The sequence below is a fragment of the Trichechus manatus genome, unplaced genomic scaffold, assembly GCF_000243295.1.
Source record: "Trichechus manatus latirostris isolate Lorelei unplaced genomic scaffold, TriManLat1.0 scaffold00061, whole genome shotgun sequence".
Taxonomy (NCBI): domain Eukaryota; kingdom Metazoa; phylum Chordata; class Mammalia; order Sirenia; family Trichechidae; genus Trichechus; species Trichechus manatus.
In genome coordinates this window covers 1,951,490-1,977,066 of record NW_004443997.1, presented here as the reverse complement: position 1 = coordinate 1,977,066, position 25,577 = coordinate 1,951,490, and the positions used below count along the sequence as shown (strand labels likewise).

Genomic DNA, 25,577 nt, shown 5'->3' with positions numbered 1-25,577 from the left:
CCATTGTTGCAGCCACTGTGTCAATCCATCTCACTGAGGGTCTTCCTCTTTTTTGCTGACTTTACCAAGCATGGTCCTTCCTGATAACATGTCCAAAGTACGTGAGACAAAGTCTCGCCATCCTCGCTTCTAAGGAGCATTCTGGCTGTACTTCTTCAAAGACAGATTGGTTTGCTCTTCTGGCAGTCCATAATATATGCAATATTCTATGCCAATACCATAATTCAAAGGCATTAATTCTTCTTTGGTCTTCCTTATTCATTGTCCAGCTTTTGCATGCATAGGAGGTGACTGAAAATACCACCGCCTGGGTCAGGCACACCTTAGTCTTCCAAGTGAGATCTTTGCTTTTTAACACTTCTAAAGAAGTCTTTTGCAACAGATTTGCCCAATGCAATACATTGTTTGATTTCTTGACTGCTGCTTCCATGGGCATTGACTGTGGATGCAAGTAAAACGAAATCCTTGATAACTTCAATACTTGCTCTGTTTACCATGATGTTGCTTACTGGTCCAGTTGTGAAGATTTTTGCTTTATGTTCAGCTATAATCCATGCTGAAGGCTGTAGTCTTTGATCTTCATCAGTAAGTGCTTCAAGTCCTCTTCACTTTCAGCAAGCAAGGTTGTGTCATCTGCATATTGCAGGTTGTTAATGAGTCTTCCTCCAATCCTGATGCTGTGCTCTTCATATAATCCACCTTCTCGGATTATTTGCTTAGCATACAGACTGAATAAGTATGGTGAAAGGATAAAACCCTGACGCACACCTTTCCTGATTTTAAACCATGTAGCATTGCTTTTTTCTGTTCAAACAACTGCCTCTTGGTCTATGTATAGGTTCCACATGACCACAATTAAGTGTTCTGGAATTCCCATTCCTTTGCAACGTTATCTGTATTTGTTATGATCCACACAGTCAAATGCCTTTGCATAGTCAATAAACACAGGTAAACACCTTTCTGGTATTCTCTGCTTTCAGCCAAGATCCATCTCACATCAGCAATGATATTCCTCATACCATGTCCTCTTCTGAATTTGGCTTGAATTTCTGGAATTTCTCTGTTGATGTACTGCTGCAACTGTTTTTGAATTATCTTCAGCAAAATTTTACTTGGGTGTGATTTAATGATATTGTTTGATAATTAGATATGTAATAATCACCAATGCACATATAATTCAGTCTTGAGAGACATCTGCCTCCCTAGTAGCTAATAACAAGCTAATAACAAGCGACTTACGCTCACGAGCACTCACTTTGCCCAAGATCCTGTTCCTAGTGCTTGACATGACTTCACTCATTAAACTCTCACAATAACAGCAGAGGTAGGCAATTGTTAGTATTTCCATTTTGTAGATAAGGAAATGAAGCACAGAAAGGTTAAGTAACTTGCTCAAGGTATACAGCTAATAAATGGCAGAACCAGGATTTGAACCCAAGCCATCTGGTTCTAGAGACTGTACTCTTAACTACTATACAATACTGCTCTCACTGAATGTAGATTAGTTTAACTCAATGAGGACAAACTTCATTTCCAAGTTCTTTGGGAGCCAACCTATCTACTACCTCCCCACCCCATATATCACCTATAAATAAAAGGTACTATGTACTACATTTTTTCTGTCTATACTTAATGGGCATCTATAACTAACGCCAGTCTTCAAAGCTTCTAAAATTAAAAACAAACAAACAAACCCACTTACGGCTAGCAGTGAAATTTTTCAGATTTTAGGTAAATTTACAACTAGTTTGGGCTGGAGTGGCTGAACTCACTCTTTCCCTATTGACTCCCTCCAGAAGGTACCCAGGGCTTTTTCCTGCCTGGGCTGTACCTACAGAGAAGCAGAGCTCAAGCCTTGCTGCTGGAGGGGACTCCTGGGAAGCCTCTCTGTCTTCTCCTCATTGTGGGGTGGTTCCTTGCGGGGCAGAAGACAAAGCTTTAACTTATCACCTCTACACTTGCAGGCAATCTGCCAAAATGGTCAATGACCGGAACTGATTGCTCCCTGCCATTTACAGTAACTGCAGCCTCGGTAGCTATAAGGGAAGGCTGTGGGGAAGGGGAAGGGGAAGGGCAGGGGAAGGCCTCACTTACATCATATCTCTTGGCCAGCTCTGGAAATTCATTCAAGAAATAGCCCTCCCATGCCAACTCAGTGGGGACACAATGAGGGGCAAAAAGTCCCATGGCCCCTGATCTAGTTATGCTTACAAACGATTAGAGGTCTCAGATGTCATTAAGGAGATGATCACATGAATGAATGTGAAATTAAAACTACAAAAAAAGCTTCAAGGAAAGGTCTATGAAAGCATAAAATGGGGGACCTGACCTAATCTTCAGGGGTGAGGATAACTATTTTGCTGAGATATCCAGGTAAAGACCTGAAGAGTGAACAATTATTATTTTTGACAATTATTTTTGCCTAATTAAGCACGCAAAAAGAGAGAGGGGGGCATTCTGAACAGAGGGGACAGCATGAACAAAGCCCTTGTCAAAAGAGAAGAGGGTACATTTTGGGCCCTGTGAAGAAGAGCAATGAGGCTGGAGTACAGAGAACAGGAGGCTATGGAGATGAGGGAAGGCCGCACCACAGGGAACTCTGTAGACTACTTTGGTCTTTACCCAAGAACACTGGAAAGTCATGGTAGTGTAAAAGTAAGGAGAGATGCGATCAGCTATATATACATCATATGTACACACACACACACATACGTATACATTTAAAGATCACTCACGCAGGCTGCTCTGTGGAGAATGGACTGGGGGGTGACAGAGTGACTGTGGGGAGACAGAAGCCTACTGCAGCAGTCCACATGAGAGATGATGGTAGGCTGGAACAGTGTGGTGGTGGGAGAACTGCAAAGAAGTGGATGTGTTCAAAATACAATCTGGAGATAAACTGACAGGCTTGGATATGGAGGATGAGAGAGAAGAAGCATCAAAGAGAAGTCCCAGGTTTCTGGCTTGGGCAGTGGGTAGATGGTGGTGCCATTCAATGGGATAAGTTACACTGGGAAAGGACCCAGTTCTGGGGGAGAAGACCAAAAGTCCAGCTGTGTCTAAGGTGCCTGTAAAACACACAAATGTACATGTCAAGTTGACAGCAGGATATATGGGTCTAGAGCTCAGTGAAGAGTTCTGGGTTGGAGATATTTACTTTGGCTCATCAGTGTGTGCAGGACAACTGAAGCCACAGGCGTGGGTGAGACTGTCTAGGGAGAAAATAGAGCAAGCACCTTCAGAAATGACAACATCTCACCGGTGGATAGAGGAGGTAAGCCAACTGGAATGGCAAGACAGGTGGGAGGAAAACCAGGAGAGTATGGAATATCATGGAAGCCAAGGGAAGAGAAGGTTTCAAGACTGACAAATACACTCATAATAAATGCTAACATCTATTAACTCCTAACCATGGCCAGGTACTGTGGTAAGAGCTTTGATTACGTGTCAAATTTAACCTGCGTAATAATTTTTTGGGAAACCCTGGTGGCATTGTGGTTAAGAGCTACAGCTGCTAACCAAAAAAGGTCAGCAGTTCGAATCCACCAGGTGCTCCTTGGAAACCCTATGGGGCAGTTCTACTCTGTCCTACAGGGTCACTATGAGTCAGAATCGACTCGACGGCAATGGGTTTTTTTTTTTTTTAAAAACAATCTTTTGAAGGAGCCCTGGTGGTACAGTGGTTAAGCGCTTGGCTGCTAACAGAAAGGTCAGCGGCTCGAACCCACCAGCCGCTCAGCAGGAAAAAGATGTGGCAGTCTGCTTCTGTAAAAATCACAGCCTTGGGAACCCTATGAGGCAGTTCTACTCTGTCCTGTAGGGTTTCTACCTATGAGTCAGAATCGACTTGAAGGCAGTGGGTTTTGGTTGTTTTTAACAATCTTTTGATGTGGGAATCATTGTTTCCACCTTTTATAGATAAGCAAACTGGCAAACAGGTTTAACAGCTGACTCAAAGTCAGGTGGCTGGTCAGTGGTGACGCTAGGATGTAAACCCAAGCACGTGACTCCAAACTCTTATTTACTTTCCTCTACTATCTCTAACGCAGTTCTGTCAAACATGTAAGACTAGGACTGAAGAGTGGCCAGTGGCCTGACCGACAAGGCTGTCCTCTGGAACATCTCTAAGGGAAAGTTGTTTCAGGGGACTGACTGAATGGAAGCCAGGCTGGAGTCCACTTTAGGATTCTCCATGTTATTATTACCTGTTGCCAGTTGTCTGAGGGAGCCAGTTAGGAGACCAGGCTAGTATATCAACTCTGTATCCCTAACAGTGCCCAATTCAGTGCTCTTAATATAGCAGATGATGGTCAAAACTATATGTGGACAGTTAATATATAAGAAGCACAATGCTGCCATGTGTTGCTGTTAACCCTTCACATTATACCATTCTAAACGTTTCTAGAGAAATCGAGGCTAAGGAACTTGCCCATAGTTACACAGTTACCCAGTGACTGGCTAAGCTAAGACTCAAACCCCGGTCTTCTGAGTCCAAGTTTCCACTGAGATTTTCCTGGGAGTGTTAGTGGAAAGAGGACCCTCTGGGGAGCCAGAAAGACCTGAGTTCAAATATCAGCATTGTGTGATCCTGAGCAAGTTACTTTGCCTTTCTGGGCCTCCCATGGCTTTAGTATAAAATGGGGATCACAGGGTTATTGTGAAGATTGAATCAGATCACCTAAATGAAGCTCCCAATACAATGCTTAATAAATATCAGTCATTCATCCTTGGCCCCACCCTCATCTCTCTGCCTCTCTCCATTTCCGCCCTGGACAGAAGCTGTGGGGCCTCTATGTAGTCTTAGGCCTCTTTTCCCAAAGAACAGAGCAGGATCAAGGAACGCTGAAGACCACATGCTGCTGCTACATCCTAGGAGTCCCACTCTGTGTCATGTTGGAGTACCTCACTAGAGCAAAGGAAGGCCTAGGCGGCTGTCCTTCCCCTCCTCTGGCAGGAAGGCCCCAGCCTCCTGTCCAACAGCCAGCTTTAATGACCTGCTGGTTGCCTGTTTCCTTAAAGATAAACTGGACAAATGAGCAAATACCTTCTGGAGAAAGATGCAGGCAGAATCAAAAGCTTGGGTCAAGAATTGCAGCAGCAACATCAATAGTACAACAGCAGATGGCAGGGTTGCTCCGGTGACTCCCATATCAGGAGATGGGGACCCAGGAGAAATTGAACAGCACTTTTATTGACACTTTAGAGAGTTTATAAAGCCTTTGAGTCAAGACCATTCAATGTTATCTGACACCACCAGTGTGTGGCAGGCAGTCAGTGTTTTTACCCCTGTATTACAGAGAAGGAAACTGAGTCTCACTGAAGCTAAATGACTTGCCCATATTCAGGAAGGCAAAGAGACTGTTGTAAGCAAAGATTTAGAATGCCTGGGTTCAAATCCCAGCTATGCTACTTACAAGCTCTATGACTAAGCAAGTAACCTCCACTTTCCTATTTGTAAACTAGGTAATACCAGTGCTACATTTATTGGGCTGTTGTAAGGATTAAACGAGATTATGCACGTGAAATGCTTAGGACAGTGTCTGGCACATAGTAAGCACTCCAAAAATGGCACCTATTACTATAATTATAACATGCTTGTTGAGTTGGGGGTGGGGTGAGAAAATAAGCGTAGCTTTCAGCATCACAGAAAATACTCTGTTGTCAGTTAGCCCATTACATCAGTCTCTGGCTGCTACGTGTGCCATTTCTTCACTAGTCTTCCTGTAGTCACAAATTTAGCGGAAATACTCTGTTGCCTGATGAAGTGACCACAGCCTTCTATCTGCTTGAGCGCATTTCTAGAGCATAGTCACTAGCAATCACTTCTCAAAAGAGAAAGCTCAAATAGTTTGTGCCTGTGATTCTGAGAAAGGAGGCCTGGAACAGCTCCCAGGAGCCTAAAGAGTGGTGGAGTTTCCCTCTGATAATGATGTTAGGAATCAGGTCAAGCAATACAGACCCTGGCCGGGCCATAAAGACTGACAGGGGCAGCTTTTCCCTCCTCCTTGGCCAAGCACCACCAATGAGGGTCCGTCGTCAGAAAATCTGTCGAGGCTCTTCAGGTTTGCAGATGTGCCAAAAAGCCAGGTCACCATTCATATCTATACACTTTATCCTCAGCTATAAACAGCAGGCACTTCAGCTGCTTTCTTGGCCACCTCAGTGAGAGGGAGCCAGGCCAGACAGCATCAGAGAGAATGGTCCCAGCTGTAGAGCCAATGGCCCTGCCCAAGGAACGGGAAGGCCACAGGTACTCAGAGTCAGAACAGGCCTGTCAGGAAGGCTGGGGAGAGGAAAAAAGAAGGCTGGCTAGCCACGGGTCTGGGTCTAGGAGATCAGAAGGATACTGGTGAGGTGCCCAACTGCACCAGCACAGTTAATGACTGGGCTACTTCCCGGACGTTTGTCAGCTAGCCTCCACTGTATAGTCCCAGGCTCCAGCCTTAAATGGCTTCTTATTGTGCTAAGCACCTGAGAACTGGGCAGAAGGCTATCAGAGGCAGGATTACGGATGTGGCTCCAGACAGGGCAATGGGATAGTGTAAGGAGGAGGCGAGGGGAGGAGTTTGGGCCAAACCCAGGCAATTTCTCCATTCAATATCCAGCCCCACCCTGTGACTAGGAAAACAAAGGTGTGGGGGCGGGGGAGAAGAAAAGCCATTTCCTTTATTGTAACTGTAGCCCAGCTGGATAAAAGCAAGATTGGAAGAGGGCCATGAAGGATGAATTTCTTCATGGAAACGGAAGGGTCCTGTTTCCAGCAGTCTACACTCAGATGCTCTAGACTCATCAGAGTCACAGACGAGCTGAGGTAGAAGAGACTTTCAAAGACCATTCAGGCTGATGCCCCAAGCTCCTCCTAACCCAGGTTACTTCTGGGGTCAAAAAATATAGTCCTTACCAGCCCTGAAGATCTTCCTCCAATGTGGACAAAAGTCAGATTGACTCCAAAAAACAGTCAGTCTCCCCAGGGCAAATTACCAGGCTCCACTGGTCATCTACTTGGACTCTCTGTGGGAAAGTTCAGGAGTCAGGAGATGGGCTCCTTCAACAGTCTCTGTCTGTGACGTGAAGCTGCAGATAGGGCTGATGCCCTACTTCTCCCACAGGCACGATCTTTGCTTTAATTGTGCCAGGGTAGTTCAAAGTTGCCCTTAATCCCTAAGGCTCTGTGTCAGATGACCAATGAGTATGTAATAAGAGAGATAAATGTAGGTACCTATAGATACAATACAACATAGTAGAAGAATGACAGCTGCTGACTATTAAGGGTTTTCTATGTTTCAGGTGGGACTCCCCGGGTAGTGCAAACAGTTAAGCGCTTGACTACGAACTGAAAGGTTGGTGGTTCGAACCCACCCAGGGGTGCCTCGAAAGACAGTCCTGGCAATCTGCTTCCAACAGGTCACAGCCTTGAAAACTCCATGGAGTAGTTCTACTGTGTACATGTAGGGTTGTCATGAGTCAGAATTAACTTGACGGCAATTAACAACATGTTTCCGGTGCTACACCAGGCACTTTATATAAGTTATCTCATTTAATCCTCCCCAATAACCTTGTGGTATGAGTAGTATTATTATCCCCATTTTACAGAAGCACAGGGAAGTCACCGAAGGCCAGTTAATAAGCTGCAAAGCCGGAACCTGAAAACAGACAATCTCATTCTACAGCGTGCAGTTCTTATCCACCATGCTGAAGGGTGGTGCAAACAGTTAAGTGTTCGGCTAGTAACCGAAAGGTCGGTGGTCAAATCCACCCAGAATTGCCTTGAAAGAAAGGCCTGGTGATCTACTTCTGAAAGATGACAGCCATTGGAAACTCTGTGGAGCACAGTCCTACTCTAAAACACATGAGACTGCAATGTCTTCTTTATGTGCATATATGTGTGGGTGGGTGGGTGTGTGGCAAGTCCAGCTTTTGCCATCCACAGCCTGTTTGCGTAACCTTGAGCAAGTGCTTTTGGTTTCAGGCCTCTCAACCTTGATGTGCAGGGGCTATACCGTACAGTAGGTGGTTCCTTCTAGTTTTGAAGTTCTTTAATTCTAGGAAAATGCATAAGTTCCAAAGACTTGTTTTACCCTGTCCTGGCTTATGGGGGGGGGGGGCGGCGGCAGGAAAAACACCAGGAACAAATGTGACCATATGGGTTGGATGCCAAGGCAAGACCAGGTCTGGGAACTCAAAGAGTTGGGTTCTGATTCTGTCCACTAGCTTCAGCTGTAAAATGAACGGGATAAACAAAGGTTTGATCTATAAGGTCCCTTATAATTCTGTGCTTTGATCCTATCATAGGAAACTGGACAAAAAAGGCAGAATCAATTTCTTTGGGAAAAAAGGAGGAGGAACCAAGGCAACCAGATCCACCGAGAAGATCTGAGAGCTCCGAGTTAGAGTTGAAAGGGCAGAACAATGCTGGTTCCTCTCCAGCTCTCCTCTCAGAGGCCAGAATCTCTCCAGGCCAACTCCCCATATAGTTCCCGGGTGGAGGCAAGAGTTTACAGGTCAAACCAAATTGCTTGCTATCAGCATAGAGGATGCTTTGGGACAAAAGCTATGTGTGGGAGCTGGAATCCACGGCATATGGCGCCTGTCTACAGTTCTGTTTCAGTCTCAGGACAGAAGCACAGTCCCATCACTTCAGTCCGCTGGGGCCAGACATGCCCACCCATACTCCAGAGTGAACAGCTCCTTTCATTCCACCAACATCAAATGACTATGGGCCAGGCACTGTTTTATGTTCCATAAAATACAAAGACAAGCTCCTACCCTTGAGGATTCCAGTCTTGTGGGGAAAAGGAATAACCATTCAGTGGGTGCCTACCATGTGCTGTTGTTCTTTTCACAACACCAAGCTGCCTCAAAACAATAATCTAAGATCTAAAATAAAGTTAATAACAGAAAGCAAGAACCCAGGGAAGCCCCCTGCAGTGAAGAAGAGCTAGCTGCAAACAGCCCTTAAGGTGCCTGCATTATCAATAGTGCAGCTATGGGAAAGTCACCTTTTCTGGGCCCTGGTTTCCTTACCTATAAAATGAGGGTCCTGGGCAAACCTAAGGAGCCCTGGTGGCACAGTGGTTAAAGCAAATGAATGCTAACTGAAAGAAAGTTCAGCAGTTCGAAACCATCAGCAGGAAAAAGATGCAGCAGTCTGCTTCCATAGACATTTACAGCCTTGGAAACCCTATGGGGTCGCTGTGAGTCAGAATCGACTTGACAGCAGTGGAGAGGGTAGGCAACCCTGGGCAGGGCTCCTCCCATTCCCCCACCCTGCCTCCAGTTGCACCTGGCCCATTTGCGGCTCCTCCCCCATCGAGGGCCATGTTAAACTGGCCTCATAGAGGTCACACCTGAGGTTTGCCCAGTATTCTCAGCACGTTCCTTTCCCCCAACTGAGATTGAAATTCTCGAGTCAGAAGTTTGTTTCTGTATTCGCTGGAACGTGAACTAGGGCCTGGCCTGTAGTGCACTGGAAAAGACAGAAGGACAGGCCAACTTACCGAAAGCAAGAACTGTGCCAGGCTTCGTTGACAGTCCTGTACAACCTCTGGCTGGGAGTGACATGGTCCCCACAACCCCGACACCTCCAGGAATCTTCACCTGCACACAAAACCAAGAGGTTGAGGCCCAAAGAAGGGGAAAGAGGCAGGATTCCTATCATGTAATATAAGACTAAGCCACTGAATCTCATATTGAAGGAATCACATCTGACTGTGCTAGAAGGCCAATTCTCTCCTCTACAAGATTTCTGGTAAGCACTTATCCAGCCTCTGCTCACCAACCCAGGGCCAGGGAATTTATGGCTTCAACAATAGTCTCATTCCATTTTTTTCAAAAAAGCTGATTATGCCTTTTTTCTACTGAGACAAAACCTGCCTTTTCTTAGAACTTTTAGCCCTTGCTTATAGCTCTGGATAGAAGAAATGAGCAGGGTCTCCCTCTTTTCAATGTCGGCTCTCCCTACAACTATTCCTAGCTAGCCTCCAGACACTTCTCTTCTCTGAGTTAAACATGTTACTGCCTTTTACTGTTCCTCAAAAGCCCTGGTTTTCAGATCTTCCATCATCTAGTCCAGGAGCTCATTCATTCAACCAACATCATGGGTCCTCTTGATGCAAAGCTCTACATTGGGGACTGTTGGATAACAACATCCCTGGCCTCAAGGAGCTCTTTCTCAAGGAGCAAATCCATTGGGAAAGAACCACTCTTCCAGATTGTAATTTTTCACTTATGTGTTATTTCAGAGGTAGAAACAAAGTGCTGTTATAGCTCAGAGAAAAAACAGTTAAGGGTATAGAAAGGAAAGAACAAACATTTACTGAATACCTCCTATATGCCAAGAACTGTGCTATGTTCTGTTATAGATTCAATCTCATTTAATTCTCAAAACAATCCTGTGAGGTAGGTATTATTATATATCAGCATGGGGAATGCTTTGAGACATGGTATTATCGTTATATGTCAGCATGAGGAATGCTTTGAGACATGGTATTATCGTTATATGTCAGCATGAGGAATGCTTTGAGACATGGTGTTATTATACTCGTTTAATGGATGAGGGAACCAAAACTCAGGTGCAGGCATGGTGGGGGAATAGGTAAAGTGGCAGATCTATCATTCAAACTCAGGTCTGGCTCATTCTAAAGCCCATGCTCTTTCCATTCCACCTTAGGTAGTTCCTGCTAATTCCAACTAGGGGAACCAGGAAAGTCTTGTAAAGGAAGCTGACACTTGAGCTGAGCCTTGAAAGATGGGGAAGATTTAACAAAGACTGAGAAAGGGCAGGGAAGGGCTGTGCAGGTGGAAGGATCTGCATGGGCAAAAAACACAGTCTATGCCCCTCCAAAAGGAAGATGCTTGGAACAAAAAACAATTCTCCTGGCATGGCTCAGATGCCAACTTCTTGAAATAAAGAGGGCAGCTAAGATCAAGCCATGGTACCTGACTCAGCCCTAGAAAGTGGGACAGGCTTGTTACAAGACTCTCTTGTGCACGCCATGTATGCAGCTTTGTTCTTTCTGGATAACTCCAGACTGGCGACGGGCACAGTGACAGTCACCAAACCCCATTTCACAGACACAGTGGCCATGAATAGACAATGCACGGCTCAGGGCACTTCAAGATTGCTCAGCAGCATTCCAGGGCAGCCAGTGTACAGACAGCTGTCCTCCTCATACCCTGGTGGAGAGTTCAACAAGCTGGCAGAAGACTTTAAGATAGCCCCTCAACCTGGCTGCTCCTCTCCTCTTGTTCCACAGTGACAAGACACAGATAACCAACACACATTCCTCCCAGATCTGAAATTCTCAAACTCTTGAGAGGGATCTTTTTCTTTTTGACTTTTGGGTGTCAGGGTGGTAGTGGCCACAGCATGAGCCATCATCCTCATAGACTCCAAGGCAGAAAGCCTGAGAAACTGACTCAGGATCAGGCCGAGTTACAGACAACAGAAGAGATAATTAGTGAGAGAGTTTTTAATAAACACAACATCAAACAGACATCCAGCTGAATCTCCCCAGTTCTGGAGGTACCTGTCTACAACATTTTTGGAACTCTTACATAAAAGGGCTTTCAAGTCAGTGAGCTGCCATGCCCCACCCCACCCCAGCAAATCTCATCAGAGACACACCTCACTTCTTGTTTTTACTTTTTAACCCAAGAAGAATATTCTCTAACCTGACCACCCACTTACTCAACAACATAACATCTTGGCTCGTGACTGACTTCTGGCTGTTTCCAAAACTCGGAAAGGATCAGGACTTTCTACTATGAGGAAATTCAAGGTAACCTGGTATTGCCACACTCTCCAGAGCCTGCCCTGCTTTCTCTGGTCTTGAGAAACTCAAAATCATTCAATCAACACCTAGTTAGCATCTGCTCTGTGCTGAGCACTAGGAGTACAAAATCAAGAACCTGAGGCAGGAATCCAAATGCGTCACACATTATTTAAGTCGGCCATCTCTTGAACTAGTCCACCAGCTCCAAAGGACTGTTGTTGCTGTCAGCTGTCCTTCAGTCAGCCCCCAACTCATGGAGATCCCATGTACAATGGAAAGAAATGCTGTCCAACCCTGTACCATCCCCATGACCAGTTGTAGATTGGACTGTTGTGATCCACAGAATATTCACTGGCTGCTTTTCAGAAGCAGATTGCCAGGCCTTTCTTCCTTTTCTGTCTTAGTCTGGAAGCTCCGCTGAAACCTGTTCAGCATCATAGCAACACGCAAGACTCCACTGACAGATGGGTGGTGGCTGCACCTGTGGTGCACTGGCTAGGAATCGAACCAGGGTCTCCCACATGGAAGGCAAGAATTCTATCACTTAACAACTATGCACCCTCCAAAGGACTACACATTGTTGTTGAATCTATTCCGACTCACAGCAACCCTACAGAGTAGAACTGCCCCACAGGTTTCCAAGGAGCAGCTGGTGGTTTCAAACTGCCAACCTTTTGGTTAGCAGCCAAGATCTTACCCACCGTGCCACCAGGGCTCCTCCAAAGGACTGAAAAAAAAAAAACAAAAAACAAAAAACCCCATTGCTGTTGAGTCAATTCTGACTCATAGCAACCCTACAGGACAGAGCAGAACTGCTCCATAGGGTTTCCAAGGAGCAACTGGTGGATTCACACTGCTGACCTTCTGGTTAGCAGCCATAGCTCTTAACCACTATGCCACCAGGGTTTCCTCCAAAGGACTAGGGGAACCAAATCTGGCCCCTGGCCAACTACAGTCCCTAAATAAACATTTATTGAAGGAAGGAATGGCCCTCCACAAGGTGGCCCCAAAGAACTTTTCTCTCTCATCATCCCTTACAAAGAGAGTCTCTGGTTTCATGTTGATCTGCTTTTTGTTCCTGCCACACATTCAGGTTCTTACATCCTGACATTCATACCTCAAGCTCTTCTCTACATTTAGGATACTTAATCAAACTTTTACCCTTCCTTGATGGTCCCCCAAAGGCAGGCAGTGTTCGTTTCCACTTTGTCTACACCAGTTTTATATCATTTGTTCCGTAATTACAGTTCACTGTGCGTGTTTCTGTCTCCTTCAGCCTTCCTACCTAGCTCTGAGGGGCAAGGATCCCATCTTGGTCATCTTTGTATCTCTAAGGCCCTGGTACAGAACAGACAATCCTTTGTGTGGCAAATCCAACTGAGAAGGGCTGCCAGCTTTAAAGGTAATTTCCAAAGAGAAGCTCCACTAGTCGGCAGGGATGATTCCACTAGAGTTAAGTGTTCTGGCTCCCAGGGTTACTGTTGTTGTTAGGTGCTGTTGAGTTAATTTTGACTCATAGTGACCCCATGTGACAGAGTAGAACTGCCCCACAGGGTTTTCTAGGCTGTAATCTTTACGGGAGCAGACTGCCAGGTCTTTCTCTTGTGGAGCCGCAGGGTGAGTTTGAATTGCCAATCTTCTGGTTAATAGCTGAGCACTTAACCGTTGCGCTACCAGGGCTCCTTCCAGGGTGACTACTTATTGACAAAGTCTCATGTAGACACGCAGACCTCAGTCTATCTGTTACGCATCTGCTGTTTTTCTGTTAGAAAGTATCTGAGCCAGGATATTCACCCAGAGTCCTCAGCTTCCCAAGCCAACATTCTCTTCAATAGAACACTCTGGGCCTTCTCAGCTTCTTCATAGTCCTGATGGTGGAGGATCCTAATTCTCCTCCAACCTTTACTCTGGGAAATGTAAGAGAAAGATAATACTGTGAAGTCTTGGAGATTTCTGTGAGGCCCAAAGGAAGACTAATCTGGAGTCCATTCTATCTGCCTGGAAAGTTCTTCAGGAAAATTCCTCATTGTACAGGCTGTTCACCCTATCTCTGGACAATGTTTACCTCTCATATTTGCAGACTTATCAACAGTGGCTAGTGATCATCAGAGTCTAGAAAGGGAGCTTGACTAAGTAAATGTTCACAGCAGTCTCAAACAAGGGGCCCTTATCAGGTGGTTAGTAATCAGAAAACTGACCTACACCTTAGTGGAATTTACTGGTTTTAACAGGTAGCAGATGTGCAATGAAAACTAGGTGAGAATTGTAACAAATGGCTTATTACAAAGGTTCTCACCTTCAGGATCTTCTGAATCCTGGTATAAAATATATCAGTTTATATATGCTTCTCTCTCCCAGCTTAATAACTGGTGATATGACTGTCTTATCAGTGAATGCATGGGGGCAGGCACTAGGATGGCAGAATGGTAAGGCTGGAAGGACCTTTAAATATCATCTAATCTAATCCAACTTCTTCATTTTTTTGAAAGAAAAATGGATTTAGGGGGACCGAGTTGCCCAACCATCAAAAAACTAGTGAAAGCCGCTGGTCCAGGAGGAACTAAAGCCCATGTTCTGAGACTACCAGGCTAGTTGCACTCTATTACCCCAAGCAGCCTCAGGGAAGTTGAGACTTGCTCAAGACCACACAGCTACTCAGGGGAAGGGCTTGACCTGGTACTCCAGCTCAGCCAATGCTTCTCCCACAACATACCAATATTCATCTTAAATGTGGTCTAAGAGCTAGGTTGCCAGGCTTCAAAGTGGCAAAAAATCTCCAAGCACTGAGCTCATGAGACCACAATGCTAGCCTGAACCAACATGCATAGATCCTACCTTTTTGAGAAAAATCTTTGATGCTTCTCACGTTCCACCACACAATGAGAACCAGGAAAAATCCCAGTCAGTGTAGGGCAGCATAAAACAAGTATGGTAACCACTGTGTCCCCTGGGAACTGATGGGTTAGTTATATAAATCTGGAACAAAGCAGGAAGCAGAAGGGCAGGGCAGCAGCTGGTGGGGAACAGCCAAGAGAGGAAAGATCACATTTTAATGAAGTGGCTACCAATAAGACTAACACAATGATTAACGTTCCTCTAGATAAGCTCCCATGTGTCCCAAAGGGCTCTCCTCCTCACTAGCTTACCAAACATTACTAAAGGGAGTGTCTCTGGAAAAAAGAAATAATAAACTAAGGAGCTTCTAAACTCTAGCTCTTAGATTCTTCCTTGTAAAAAGAGGGATCAAATGATTCCTTCCAGCTCTGTGAGTCGTGACACCAAACCAGCAGTCTCTCATTTTCAGGTTAAGACAGACACCAGTATCTCAGAAGGTTTCATTCTTGCTGTTGTTCTCTTCTGCCTGTTGTTCTCTTCTGCCCTTCCTTAAACCCATTGTCGTCAAGTTGATTTCGACTCATAGTGACCCTATAGGACAGGGTAGAACTGCCCCATATGGCTTCCAAGAAGTGGATGGTAGATTCGAACTGCCGACCTTTTGGTTAGCAGCCATAGCTCGCCGTAGCTCTTCACCACTGTGCCACCAGGGCTCCTGCCCTTCCTTAGTTTTACTATGAAAAATGTATGAGGAGCAAGTAAAAGAACTTGACCTGGGTTTGAATCCTGGCTCTGTCACTGCTTCTGTGTCCTTGGGCAAATCGTTTAACCTCTCTGAGCTTGTTTCCTAATCTTTAAAAAGAGTATAATACCACCTACCTTACAGGATTACCAAGAGGATTAAAAGGAATAACACAATGGATGTGAAAATACCTGCTGCAGTGCCTGGCACTTAATTGGCAACTGCTTCGTGGATAGCTTTTCTTTCTTCCTTCTTGAACATGTCGGAGGCTGGCTGGGGAAAAGGCTGAGCTGAATACACTATCTCTAACATCTGAAGGAAACATTTTCATAACAACATCAGCAAACTTTTTCTATGTACCCATGTGCGAAGCACAGACTAGGCCAGGAACTGCTGGGGCCCTTGGTGAGTATTCACGAAGTCTGAGGGACAGGGATATGTTCAGAAATTACACTCCTCGGAGACGGACAAACCAGGTGCTGGGCGTGGGGCGAGCACAGTACAGTAATACGATATGCTGTAGAGAAATAAATGAGACAGATGGTTCCTGTGGCATTCCAGCCATGCAGGTTCTCACTTTCAACCATAAATTTACTTAGCTGTGAATGAGTAGGCATTTTCTTATCCAGGGGAAGGCCTGCAAAGAATCTCTTTATCAGAGAACTGGTTAACCAACTCATATATTTCCATATGGCGGTTCTCTACCAGTTTTGTTAATGATAGGAAAAGAAAACAGAACTACTTTGAGTCCTTATAATGTGCCAGGCAGTGTCCTAAGCACTATGCAAGGATGAACTAACTTAATACAAAGATCCTATAAAATAAGGACTAGTGTTGAAAGACTATTAACTGTTCCATTTGACTGAAGAGGAAACTGAAATGCTCAGCTAATGTGTTAGAGCTGGAATTACAGCCTGGGTCTCCAAGACTCCAAAGCCTATGTTCTCAACTACTTTTTAGACTTTCCTTCCTGGAAAAATAAATTACAGGTAGAAACACCTGACAAAATAGAAACCTAGGGTGGATGCTCAAGGAATACTTTAATGGAACCAGGCAATGGTTTCACGTTCTAGTTGCTGTTGGATATAAATTAATAGGTAAGAGTCTAACTCTTGCTAAGTATAAAAGAAGGTCAAAGGTGAGAAAAAAGAGAGAGAGGAATCAGAACCTTGTAAGAAAATGCCACAGCTCCAGGCTCTCACTGGCATGCCAAAGTGAGGCTAAGGGTGGTCCCCCTCTGCCCCCGGCAGTGCCACTGAGCCCCAACTCCCCCCAGGTTGCACTGACGAGAAGTCAGTCCCCGGCTGGGAATCAGCTCAGCCTCCAGAAGATGCAGAAAACCCACCCTAAATGTACGAAAGCCTAACACAGCTCCTTTAACATGACGGGTTTCCATCCAGCTTTGAAACCTTGTGGTTTTCTCATACTCTACCCTGCTTCCTCTATTCCATATCCAATAACTTCTCCATGACACAATGCATCTCCCACTGGTTGCTGCCCTCTTCTCCATTTCTACTACCCACACCCCAGCCCAAGGCTCACTGTACCCACCTCTACCTCCAGACTGGTGCCCTGCCTCACTGTTGTCTAGTCCATCCTACTCACTAGTGCCAGATAATATTCTAAAAGCAATATGCCCACATCTTGAATCTTCCTGCCTCTAAACGTCTGATCTCTGCTGCAGACCAGAAAATTCCACAAACCTCAGCCTGGCAGTTAAAGCCCTCCACAGTCTGGCTTTACTCACCCCCTCAGTCTTACCTTCCCTTTCCTATGACCCCCACCACCACCACCTCTCAATCCACAGCTCTACCACACATATCAATTTACCATCCCTTACGACTCTGAAACTTGCCTACCTTTGTACCCTACTCACAGTTTCTTTGCTACCACGATATCATCACCCCTTCCCTTTTTTTTAACCTATCTAAGACTTCTCAAATCTTACCTCCTCCATGAAGCATTCCCTAACCAAATGTGGCAGTCATCTTGGACTCCTTGCTGTTCTTCAAACATGCCAAGCAAATTCCCCAGCTCGGGGCCTTTGCTCATTCTCTTTTATTCTCGGTCTGGAATGTTCTTTTCCCAGATATCCACATGGCTCACTCCCTTGCTCCATTTCTCTGCTCAGATGTCACTAACCAGAGAGGCTTCCCTGACTACTCACTGTTCCTACATCACCACTCCCTATCCCCTTAAAAAACAAAACAAAACAAAAAAAAAAACCCTTGCCGTCGAGTTGATTCTGACTCATGGCTACCCCGTGTGTTACAGAGCAGAACTGCTCCATAGTTTTCTTGGCTGTAATCTTTACGGAAGCAGACCGCCACGTCTTTCTTCCACAACACTGCTGGGTGGGTTCAAACCACCAACCTTTAGGTTAGTAGCTGAGAGCAAACTGTTAGCACCACCCAGGGACCTTTCTATCCCCTTATCCTGCTTTATTTCTCTTCAAAGTATTTATCCCTGACATATGATATTCATGTATCTCTCCCCATCACCCATCACAACATACACTCCATGAAGGAAGGGATTTGGTGCATCTTGTTCCCTGGAGCCCTGGCAGTGGTTAAGAGTCTGGCTGCTAATAAGAAAGGTCAGCAGTTCGAGTCCACCAGCCGCTCCTTGGAAACCCTGTGGGGCAGTTCTACCCTGTCCTATAGGGTCTCTAAGAGTCGGAATAGACTCAACAGCAAGTTTTTTTTTTTTTGGGGTTATAACTCCCAGAGCCCTGAAGTGCTTGGCCCAAACCCAACGCACTGCTGTCAAGTTAATTTCGACTTATAGTGATCCCATAAGGTTTCCAAGGCTGTAAATCCCTACAGAAGCAGACTGCCACATCTTTCTCTCACAGAGCCACTGGTGGTTTTGAACCACTGACCTTTCAGTTAGCAGTCGACTGATCGCTTTAGTCACAGTGCCACCAGGGCTCCTTAGAAGTGCTCGGCACATAGTAGGAACTCAATATGTACTTGTTGAATGAATGTATGCAGAGTTCTTCCTCACCTTTGAAATTCCATAGTGTTATCACATACAGGCCTTATAAAAGCTTTTCTTGATTTGTCATGGTTTTTTTCTGAATTACCCTAATTAGACAGTGAATTTCTCAAAGGCACAAACCACATATTATTCATTTCCATAAATATTAAGGGCTTACTATGTGCCAGACCCTGTATATCTCAAGCAGCCTGGAATATTGGAAAGAGTACTGGAGGAGAAGACCTAGGCTAGTCCTGGATCTATTACTAGTTGAGTGACCCTGGTCAGTCACTTTCCCTCTCTGGGCCTCAGTTTCCTCATATGTAAAGTGAGGAGACTGTACGTTATCTCAAAAGTCACTGTTGCTCTAGCATGTTAAAATTTATAAGAGGTAAAACTTGGCCCAGCCTAGTACCTTAAACATCACAGGCACTCAGTAAATATTTGATTTCTTTGTTGTTGATTCTCCTGTTACACAAGAGGAATCTGAGTTGTCTTGGAACACAGTTTGACCAGAACCACAAGTAAAAGTTTAAGCCCCACTTCCTTCTCTGACTCCTCAGGCAACCATACTCTGGTGGCTGTGGTAGAGAGGATGAAACATTGGACCACCACCACTTATTTAGCTGTGGGACTGTGGACAACTCATTTCTGGGCCTTAGCCTCTTCATAAAAAAGCTATACTGGTCTTTTCTCAGCTCTTCAAAGGCACTCTGTCTTCCTATCTTAGGACCATTTTATGTTCTTCCCTATGCCTGTAATGTTCTTTGCCCTTTCTTTGCCGGACTAACTTCAACTTATCCTCAGGAATCAGCATAAACTTGTCTTTCTTAGGATAATATTCCCTATCCCTCCCCACATCCCGGGTGCACTCTGATAGCACTTATTTCAATTATTATCTCAATTATCTACTGTCCATCTCTAGGACTGTAAGCACTACAAGGGCAAAGACTGTGTCTGTTTTGTTCATACTGTATTCCTCAGTTAAGTTACAGCACAGAAGAAGTATCCAGCAATTATTTTTTGAATGAATGGAAGGATGCATAAACTAATGAGTATGTAAAAGCTGTCCAGCCTCCTGCTCCAAGCTAATGGGTCAGTCTTTATGTTGTCCATTTCACAATGAGAAAACTGCCTCCAGAAAGCTTCTTCTCACTCAGAAAATATAATAAACACTATTGCACTCCAGCCCTGGTGGCACAGTGGTTAAAAGCTATGGCTGCTAACCAAAAGGTTGGCAGTTCAAATCAACCAGCTGTTCCTGGGAAACCCTATGGGGCAATTCTACTCTGTCCTGTAGGGTCGCCATAAGTTGGAATTGACTCCAAGGCAATGAGTTTTTTTTATTGAACTCTAAGATATTTCACAAGTTTCTGAGAATCAAGGTTCAAGACAGGGAACATAGACATTAGAAAAATTTGCTGGAAAAATCATTTGAGCTAAAGAACTCTTGAAAGCAAAAAAAAAAAAAAAAAAAGAGAGAGAGACAGAAAGGGAGAGCGGGCATTCCCATTCCTAGCTCTCTTTCTCCAAAAGTCTATTATCCAAAATGAGGACAAAAACCCCATGCTCCCACGGCGAGGAAGTGACCCACTGTGGCCTGGTCCTTGTATTCAGGATGGAGGAAGTGACTGTCCCCAGGCTGAAAGACAGGAAGCGGGAGCAGATACCTCCAGGACAGACCTCCACCCCCAATTCCCTCCTGCCACCTCTAGAATGCTTCTGGACGCTGACCCTTGAGGACTCAGAGGCTGCACCACCCACACAGGTGGTTAGGAAACACAAGCGACAGAAGGTTCCTGGTGCTGGGGGACAGGCAGGGAGGGCAGGAAGCTGCCGGGTGGTGTGTGAGGTGACTGGGAGGGGACTGCAGGAGCGGCTAACCTAACCCAGAAACTGCCCTTCACTATTTGACAACTCCCCCTTCCGGGAGGCACTTGGCCACATCCCTCCTTTGCCTCAGAGAGGCCAATGGAGGGCCCAGGTCCCATGAGAGGGCTCAGAGCCCCAGGGACTCACAGTCCCACCTCTAGCACAGATCTTCGAGCCCCAGGAAGAATGGTCCAATCTCTCCCTACCCCTAACTCCCTTCCTAAACCTCAAGGGAGGCCACACTCCCTATTTCCTTCAAAAGGCCCCAAGACTCAGGGACCAAGATATCCGCGGGAAGCCCTAGATGCCGACGAGGAAGTCATATCCTCCCTCGTTTTCCACAGAAAACTCAGAACCAGGGGTAAGGGGTACACTCTCCTTTCCCTCATCATTAAAAGGTTCCGTACTCTCCATATTCCACAGAGCCCGCACCTCAAGGGAACTCGGGCCCCTCAACTTCCCTGCAAAGGGAAAGATGGACCCCTGGCAGGCCCCCAACTTGCTGCCCCTCAGAGCTCCTGTCCCCTGGGACGCTCTGACCTCTCAATTCCCGGAGCCCCGCGCCCTCCGAGGAGCACCATGTCCACCTAAAGTCCTCCTTCTTGGGAGCCTAGACCCACAGGGTCCCTTCAGCCTGAAACCTCCGAGCGGTTGCCGGCTCCCCTCTGGCACCCGGGCCGGGACTTCGGAGATAACAGCGGGACCGGGCAGCAGTTCCTTACCCGCTTGTGCGTTCATGGTTCCAACGGCCCAGAGGAATGGGAGGAGGAGGAGGCGGGGGCGGTGGCTGCTCCCCTCAGCTCCCGCCGCCGCCTCAGGCGAGGGAGGATCTCGGCCTCGGGTGCAGGATGCACCGCCTACGGCGCCCGGGGAGGACCAAACCACACCTGGCACCGGGGCCCGCCCGCCCCCAGAACACTGCTCCGCCCCCTGGCACGGTCTCTGCATCGACCCTGACGCCCTCTAGCGTAAGGAGCGCCCTCCGTGGGTGCTGTAAAGAGTGATCCTGCGCAGGCTGGAGGTCTCAATACTGAAGGCCTCTGGTTTTTTTTTTTTTAGATGCAGACTCAAATAGCGACCTCATGTGAGAGTAGAACTGCCCCAAAGGGTTTTCTTGGCTATAATCTTTACAGAAGCAGATCGCCAGGTCTTTCTCCTGCGGAGCCTCTCAGGGAGTTCCAAACGCCAACCTTTTGGTTAGCAGCTGAGCGCCTAATGGTAGTGCCCATGATTTCACAGATGGGAAAACCGAAGAGGAAAGTTAGACTGCCTCAAAAAATGGCTCAGTTCATTTGGAGCACAGCTGGGTTGGGAAACCAGGTCACCTGACCCCCAGTCAAAGCTCTTTCCAGTACAGTTTGGAATCAGGACTATGAATATGGAGTAGCTTTGGAGGACTGAGGGTAGATTCTTAGGAGCTTCCAACTCAGAGAGGCCACTTCTCTGAGCCACTGTGAAAAAGTTGGCACTGAGTTAAGGTGGTATGGAGGTACCGCAACCAGTATTCCAGATCCTTTGCTGGGCCAATTAAGTATATAAATGAGCCCAGCAAAATGGAACATGCATGCCCCATTGGAAGAAGGGCAGGCCCCCTCCTGCAATGCTGGCCTGCTATTACCAGGCCTCCCGATGTTCAAGACAAGCTAAAAATCCACAATTAGGTGAATTCTCCCACTTTTTAAAATGTTGGTAACATTAAAAGATATTTTTTAAATGCCATGTAGGCCAAACCACACCTGTAAACTGAACATGCTCTATGGGCTGCCAGTTTAGGATGTGGAGGAGTCCCTGGGTGGTGCAAATTGTTAAGTGCTCGACTACTAACTGAAAGGTTGGTGGTTCAAACCTACCCACCCAGAGGCACCTCGGAAGAAAGCCCTGGTGACCTGCTTCCAAAATGTCACAGCCTTGAAAACCCTGTGGAGTGCAGTTCTACTCTGCCACACATGGGGTCACCATCAGTTGGAGTCAACTCGATGGCAACTAGTTTTTGGTTTGGTATGTGGAAAAGAGAGCAGTGGATGAGGAGTTAGGACAGCAGACAGCTGGGTTCTAGCAGCTGCTAGCTGGCTCAGCAGCCTTGGAAGGGCTTGAGGGAGGGTCCTTCATGTGGCTAAGTGTTGTCCATGTCAGCTGATCCCTGAGGTCCCTCCAATCTGATTGTGTTGTGCTGGGTCTTTGGCAACTGTCACTTCCCTAGGTCAGATTCAGGTCATGGGAAAAGGGTCCAAATGCCCAGTAAGGGAAGGCCCAGAGCCCAGGGAAATGGATCTGGCCGCCTCAACCAAGGACAAAGTTCAACCCAGCAGTCTCACCACTGGGGTAAGCAACAGTGAGCACAATTCTCTTTCTTCCTGCCTTGACCATCTAGTCCAAACCGGATGCTGGCCAGATTTGTCTCTTCTGGGTGTGGAAAGTTGCTCTGACATCCTGAGTATGCAGAACATACTGGGGGCTGTGCTTGACTTTCGTTAACTCCTGGGATCCCTCTTCAGCAGGTTTCATTTCCAAGGAATCTCTAATTATAGATGGTATGCTGAATTAAAGTGATAAGAAGCCAGAGATTCTCCTGACAAGACACCTCATGCTAGGAAGAAGGGGGCATGGATTTTACTCATCCTGTACATGGAAAGAGATTACACTGTATTTCCCAGATATCCAGGTACTCAGCAGCCTTGGGGCAAGGCCTGTCAGTCTCTTCCCTCTCCCTCCACCCCACAGCAAAGCAGCCAGGGCATCCTGAGAAATGCAAGTTGAAATGGAAAAGAACAGCCGTCTGTAGAAAGGATAAAACCAAGAGCTCTTTCCAATATGGACACAAGAACACTCCAAAATCCCCTGTGAATTTGAGGGGGACTTCTGGAGGGCAGAAAAGGCCTGGGCAAGTAGAGGAGCTACGGGGGGTTTCTAGTACTCAAGTCACCTGTTCACAATTTACCTGACCATGGCTTGGTCAGTTGCTGAGGCCAGATCCTGCTGGCTGACCCTCAATCAACCCTCTGAGCCTACAGAAATGAGGACTGGGATCCTGAAAAGCAAATCAAGGTTCTGCCATCGTGAGGGTCCTTGTCTATACGTGTCTGGCCAGACTTTCCAAGGGTCATTCCCACTTGCTTCAAACTGAGCCAGTCTCGGGCCTCCAGTCTCTCCTCTCCCTGAATCATCTCATCTAAGATGGCCTGATTAATCTCCCAAAAGTATGTTTCTGCCACCTCCCTGCTCAAAAACCTTCAATAGCTCCCCATTGCCTAAAAAATAAAGGCCAAAGTACATCTACATCTCAGCCTTACTTCCCTACTCCATCCACTCCAATACTCTGCTTCTTCCTGAACATTTTCTACCCATGCGCCACCCTGCCATTCCTACAACCACCAGCCCATGTTCTCTGCAATTCTGCTGCCTCACTCTGCGCAGAAGTGCAGTCTTGCTTCTGAACTCTTATTTCCAGTATCATTTTGTAACCCCCATAAATTAATCTTAACCTGTATTGTCCAATAAAACAGCCATTAGCCACATGTGGTTATTTCATGTATAAGTAAAAATTCAGTTCCTCAGTCCATTAGCCACATTTCATATGCTCGAGAGCCACATGTGACTAGCGGCTACTGTGTTGGACAGTACAGATATAGTACACTTCCATCATTGCAGAAAATTCTATTGGACGGTGCTGCTCTAGATAATGATTAATGGCTGCTAACATCAGAGACTACCAGACATTACATGCCTCTAGATATGATGCAACAGGAAGTAAATGCCATCATTTATGACAGTCTTCAAAAAAAAATCAAATCTCAATCTGGTCAAACGTCTGGGTCGAACAACCACTCTGCAGGAAATACAGCGTAAGAGGAGCTTGTGAAATAACACTACGGTAATGCAAATAGCAAAACTGAGACTGTGGGAAACTCAAGAAAAATGACCCGGTTTCCTTACAAGTTTAAACTGCAAGGAAAAGAAAAGAGAAACCAGAAAGAAAACAGGAATCTACAGATGGAAGAGACTTGAGCAATACCAATATATTGATCTGATTTGGATCTCAATTTAAACAAACTGTACAAAAAACTGAAACAACCAGAAACATTTAACAAGGATTACATATATGATTGTTAACTAGCTATTATTAATTTTTAAGATACATAAAATGGTATTTTGGTTGTATTGAAAAAAATCCTTGAGATGCTTATCAAAATACTTATAAAAGACATGATGACTGGGATTTACTTCAAAATATCCATGGCAGGGGGAAAAGGAAGAGCATGGGGATGGTGGAGATAAGACTGGATGGTTACTGGGGTAGAGTGATGGGTACTTGGAGGCTTTACTGTCCTCGTGGACTTCTGTGTATGTTTTATTAGGCTTCCGAGTTCCCCGAGGACATGTACTGCCTCCTTACCTTTGCATTCCCCACTATACCTTGACTCTATCCAACTGTTAGGTTGCAGTCCAAGAGGGAGACAAGGACTCCTTTCAGAGGGATGACCCATGGCTCTGGCGTCAGGGAGACCAAGGCTGGGACAGGTTTGTAAGCCCATCAACACCTTCCATCTTGCACCACACCCTGCTATGAGGAACCTCCCTGAGGGGCACGCCCCCTCCTCCAGGGGAAGGGTTTGGCTGGGATCCACCTGCCTTGTCACTGAACAGGGACAGATGCTGACACTGAATTAACTTACGAATGTCCTTAAGGCTCTGATCAGCCACAAGCTAAGCTCCATCGTGGAAGCTTATTGCTTGCAAGCTTATGAATTCTATGCACTTGTCAGGACCAGGGCTGCCTGTCAGATAGGCCACACCTTGGGCAGGGCTTGCATAAAGCCAGGCTTCCAGCCCACGCTTCTTGTCTTTAATTACCCACGGCTGTCTGAGGCTTTCCTCCTCAGTGTGGCATTACCAAGGACTCACAGGTGCTTCCCAGAGGCCAGACCAGTGTGTGATTATCCCCACCCACTACGACACAGATAAGAAGTCTACAGCTCAAAATAATATAAAACCATTTGTTTAATTCTAAATCAAACCACTTTCACAACAGTGAAAATTAGTGACTGATCAAGATGTGCCACTGTACACAGTGTCATTGTCTGACTGTGGTCAGGACCTGGTCTAGTGGATGGGGTGGTGAGAGGTGGGGTGGGGTGGAGGCTGCAAAAACAGAAAACACACACAGAAGGAAGGAAAACCACCTTGGCAGAAGGGCAAGGTGGTGATCCTGCAGCGTGGTGGGAAGGGGAATCCCTGCTGGGGCTAGCTCAGCAGTCCCAAGTCAGTTCTCTTGCCCAGCTCCTGGCGAAGGATGAGTGGGGACCTATAAGGTTTAAATCCAAAGGGCACATTTTTAACCTGGCTTTGCTAAGAGGTTCCCGGGATGCTTTTGCTGG

General features: G+C 46.1%; 1 protein-coding gene across 3 annotated transcripts in view; it reads right to left on the bottom strand.

Annotated features, from left to right (window-relative positions):
- LIMK2 (LIM domain kinase 2) overlaps positions 1–21,048 on the bottom strand; it is a 59,297-nt gene extending 38,249 nt beyond the window's left edge. The window contains exons 1-2 of one of the 3 annotated variants that reach the window (XM_004378961.2): positions 20,925–21,048; positions 9,498–9,597 (exon numbers count right to left, since the gene is read on the bottom strand). In XM_004378961.2, the coding sequence (XP_004379018.2) occupies positions 9,498–9,597; positions 20,925–20,940 (116 nt within the window). In that variant the 5' untranslated portion in view covers positions 20,941–21,048. Of the gene's footprint in view, positions 1–6,901; positions 8,102–9,497; positions 9,598–20,924 lie in introns of those variants that run through there. The other 2 variants (XM_023733704.1, XM_023733705.1) reach the window with 2 other exon arrangements.
- Positions 21,049–25,577: the final 4,529 nt, after the last annotated feature.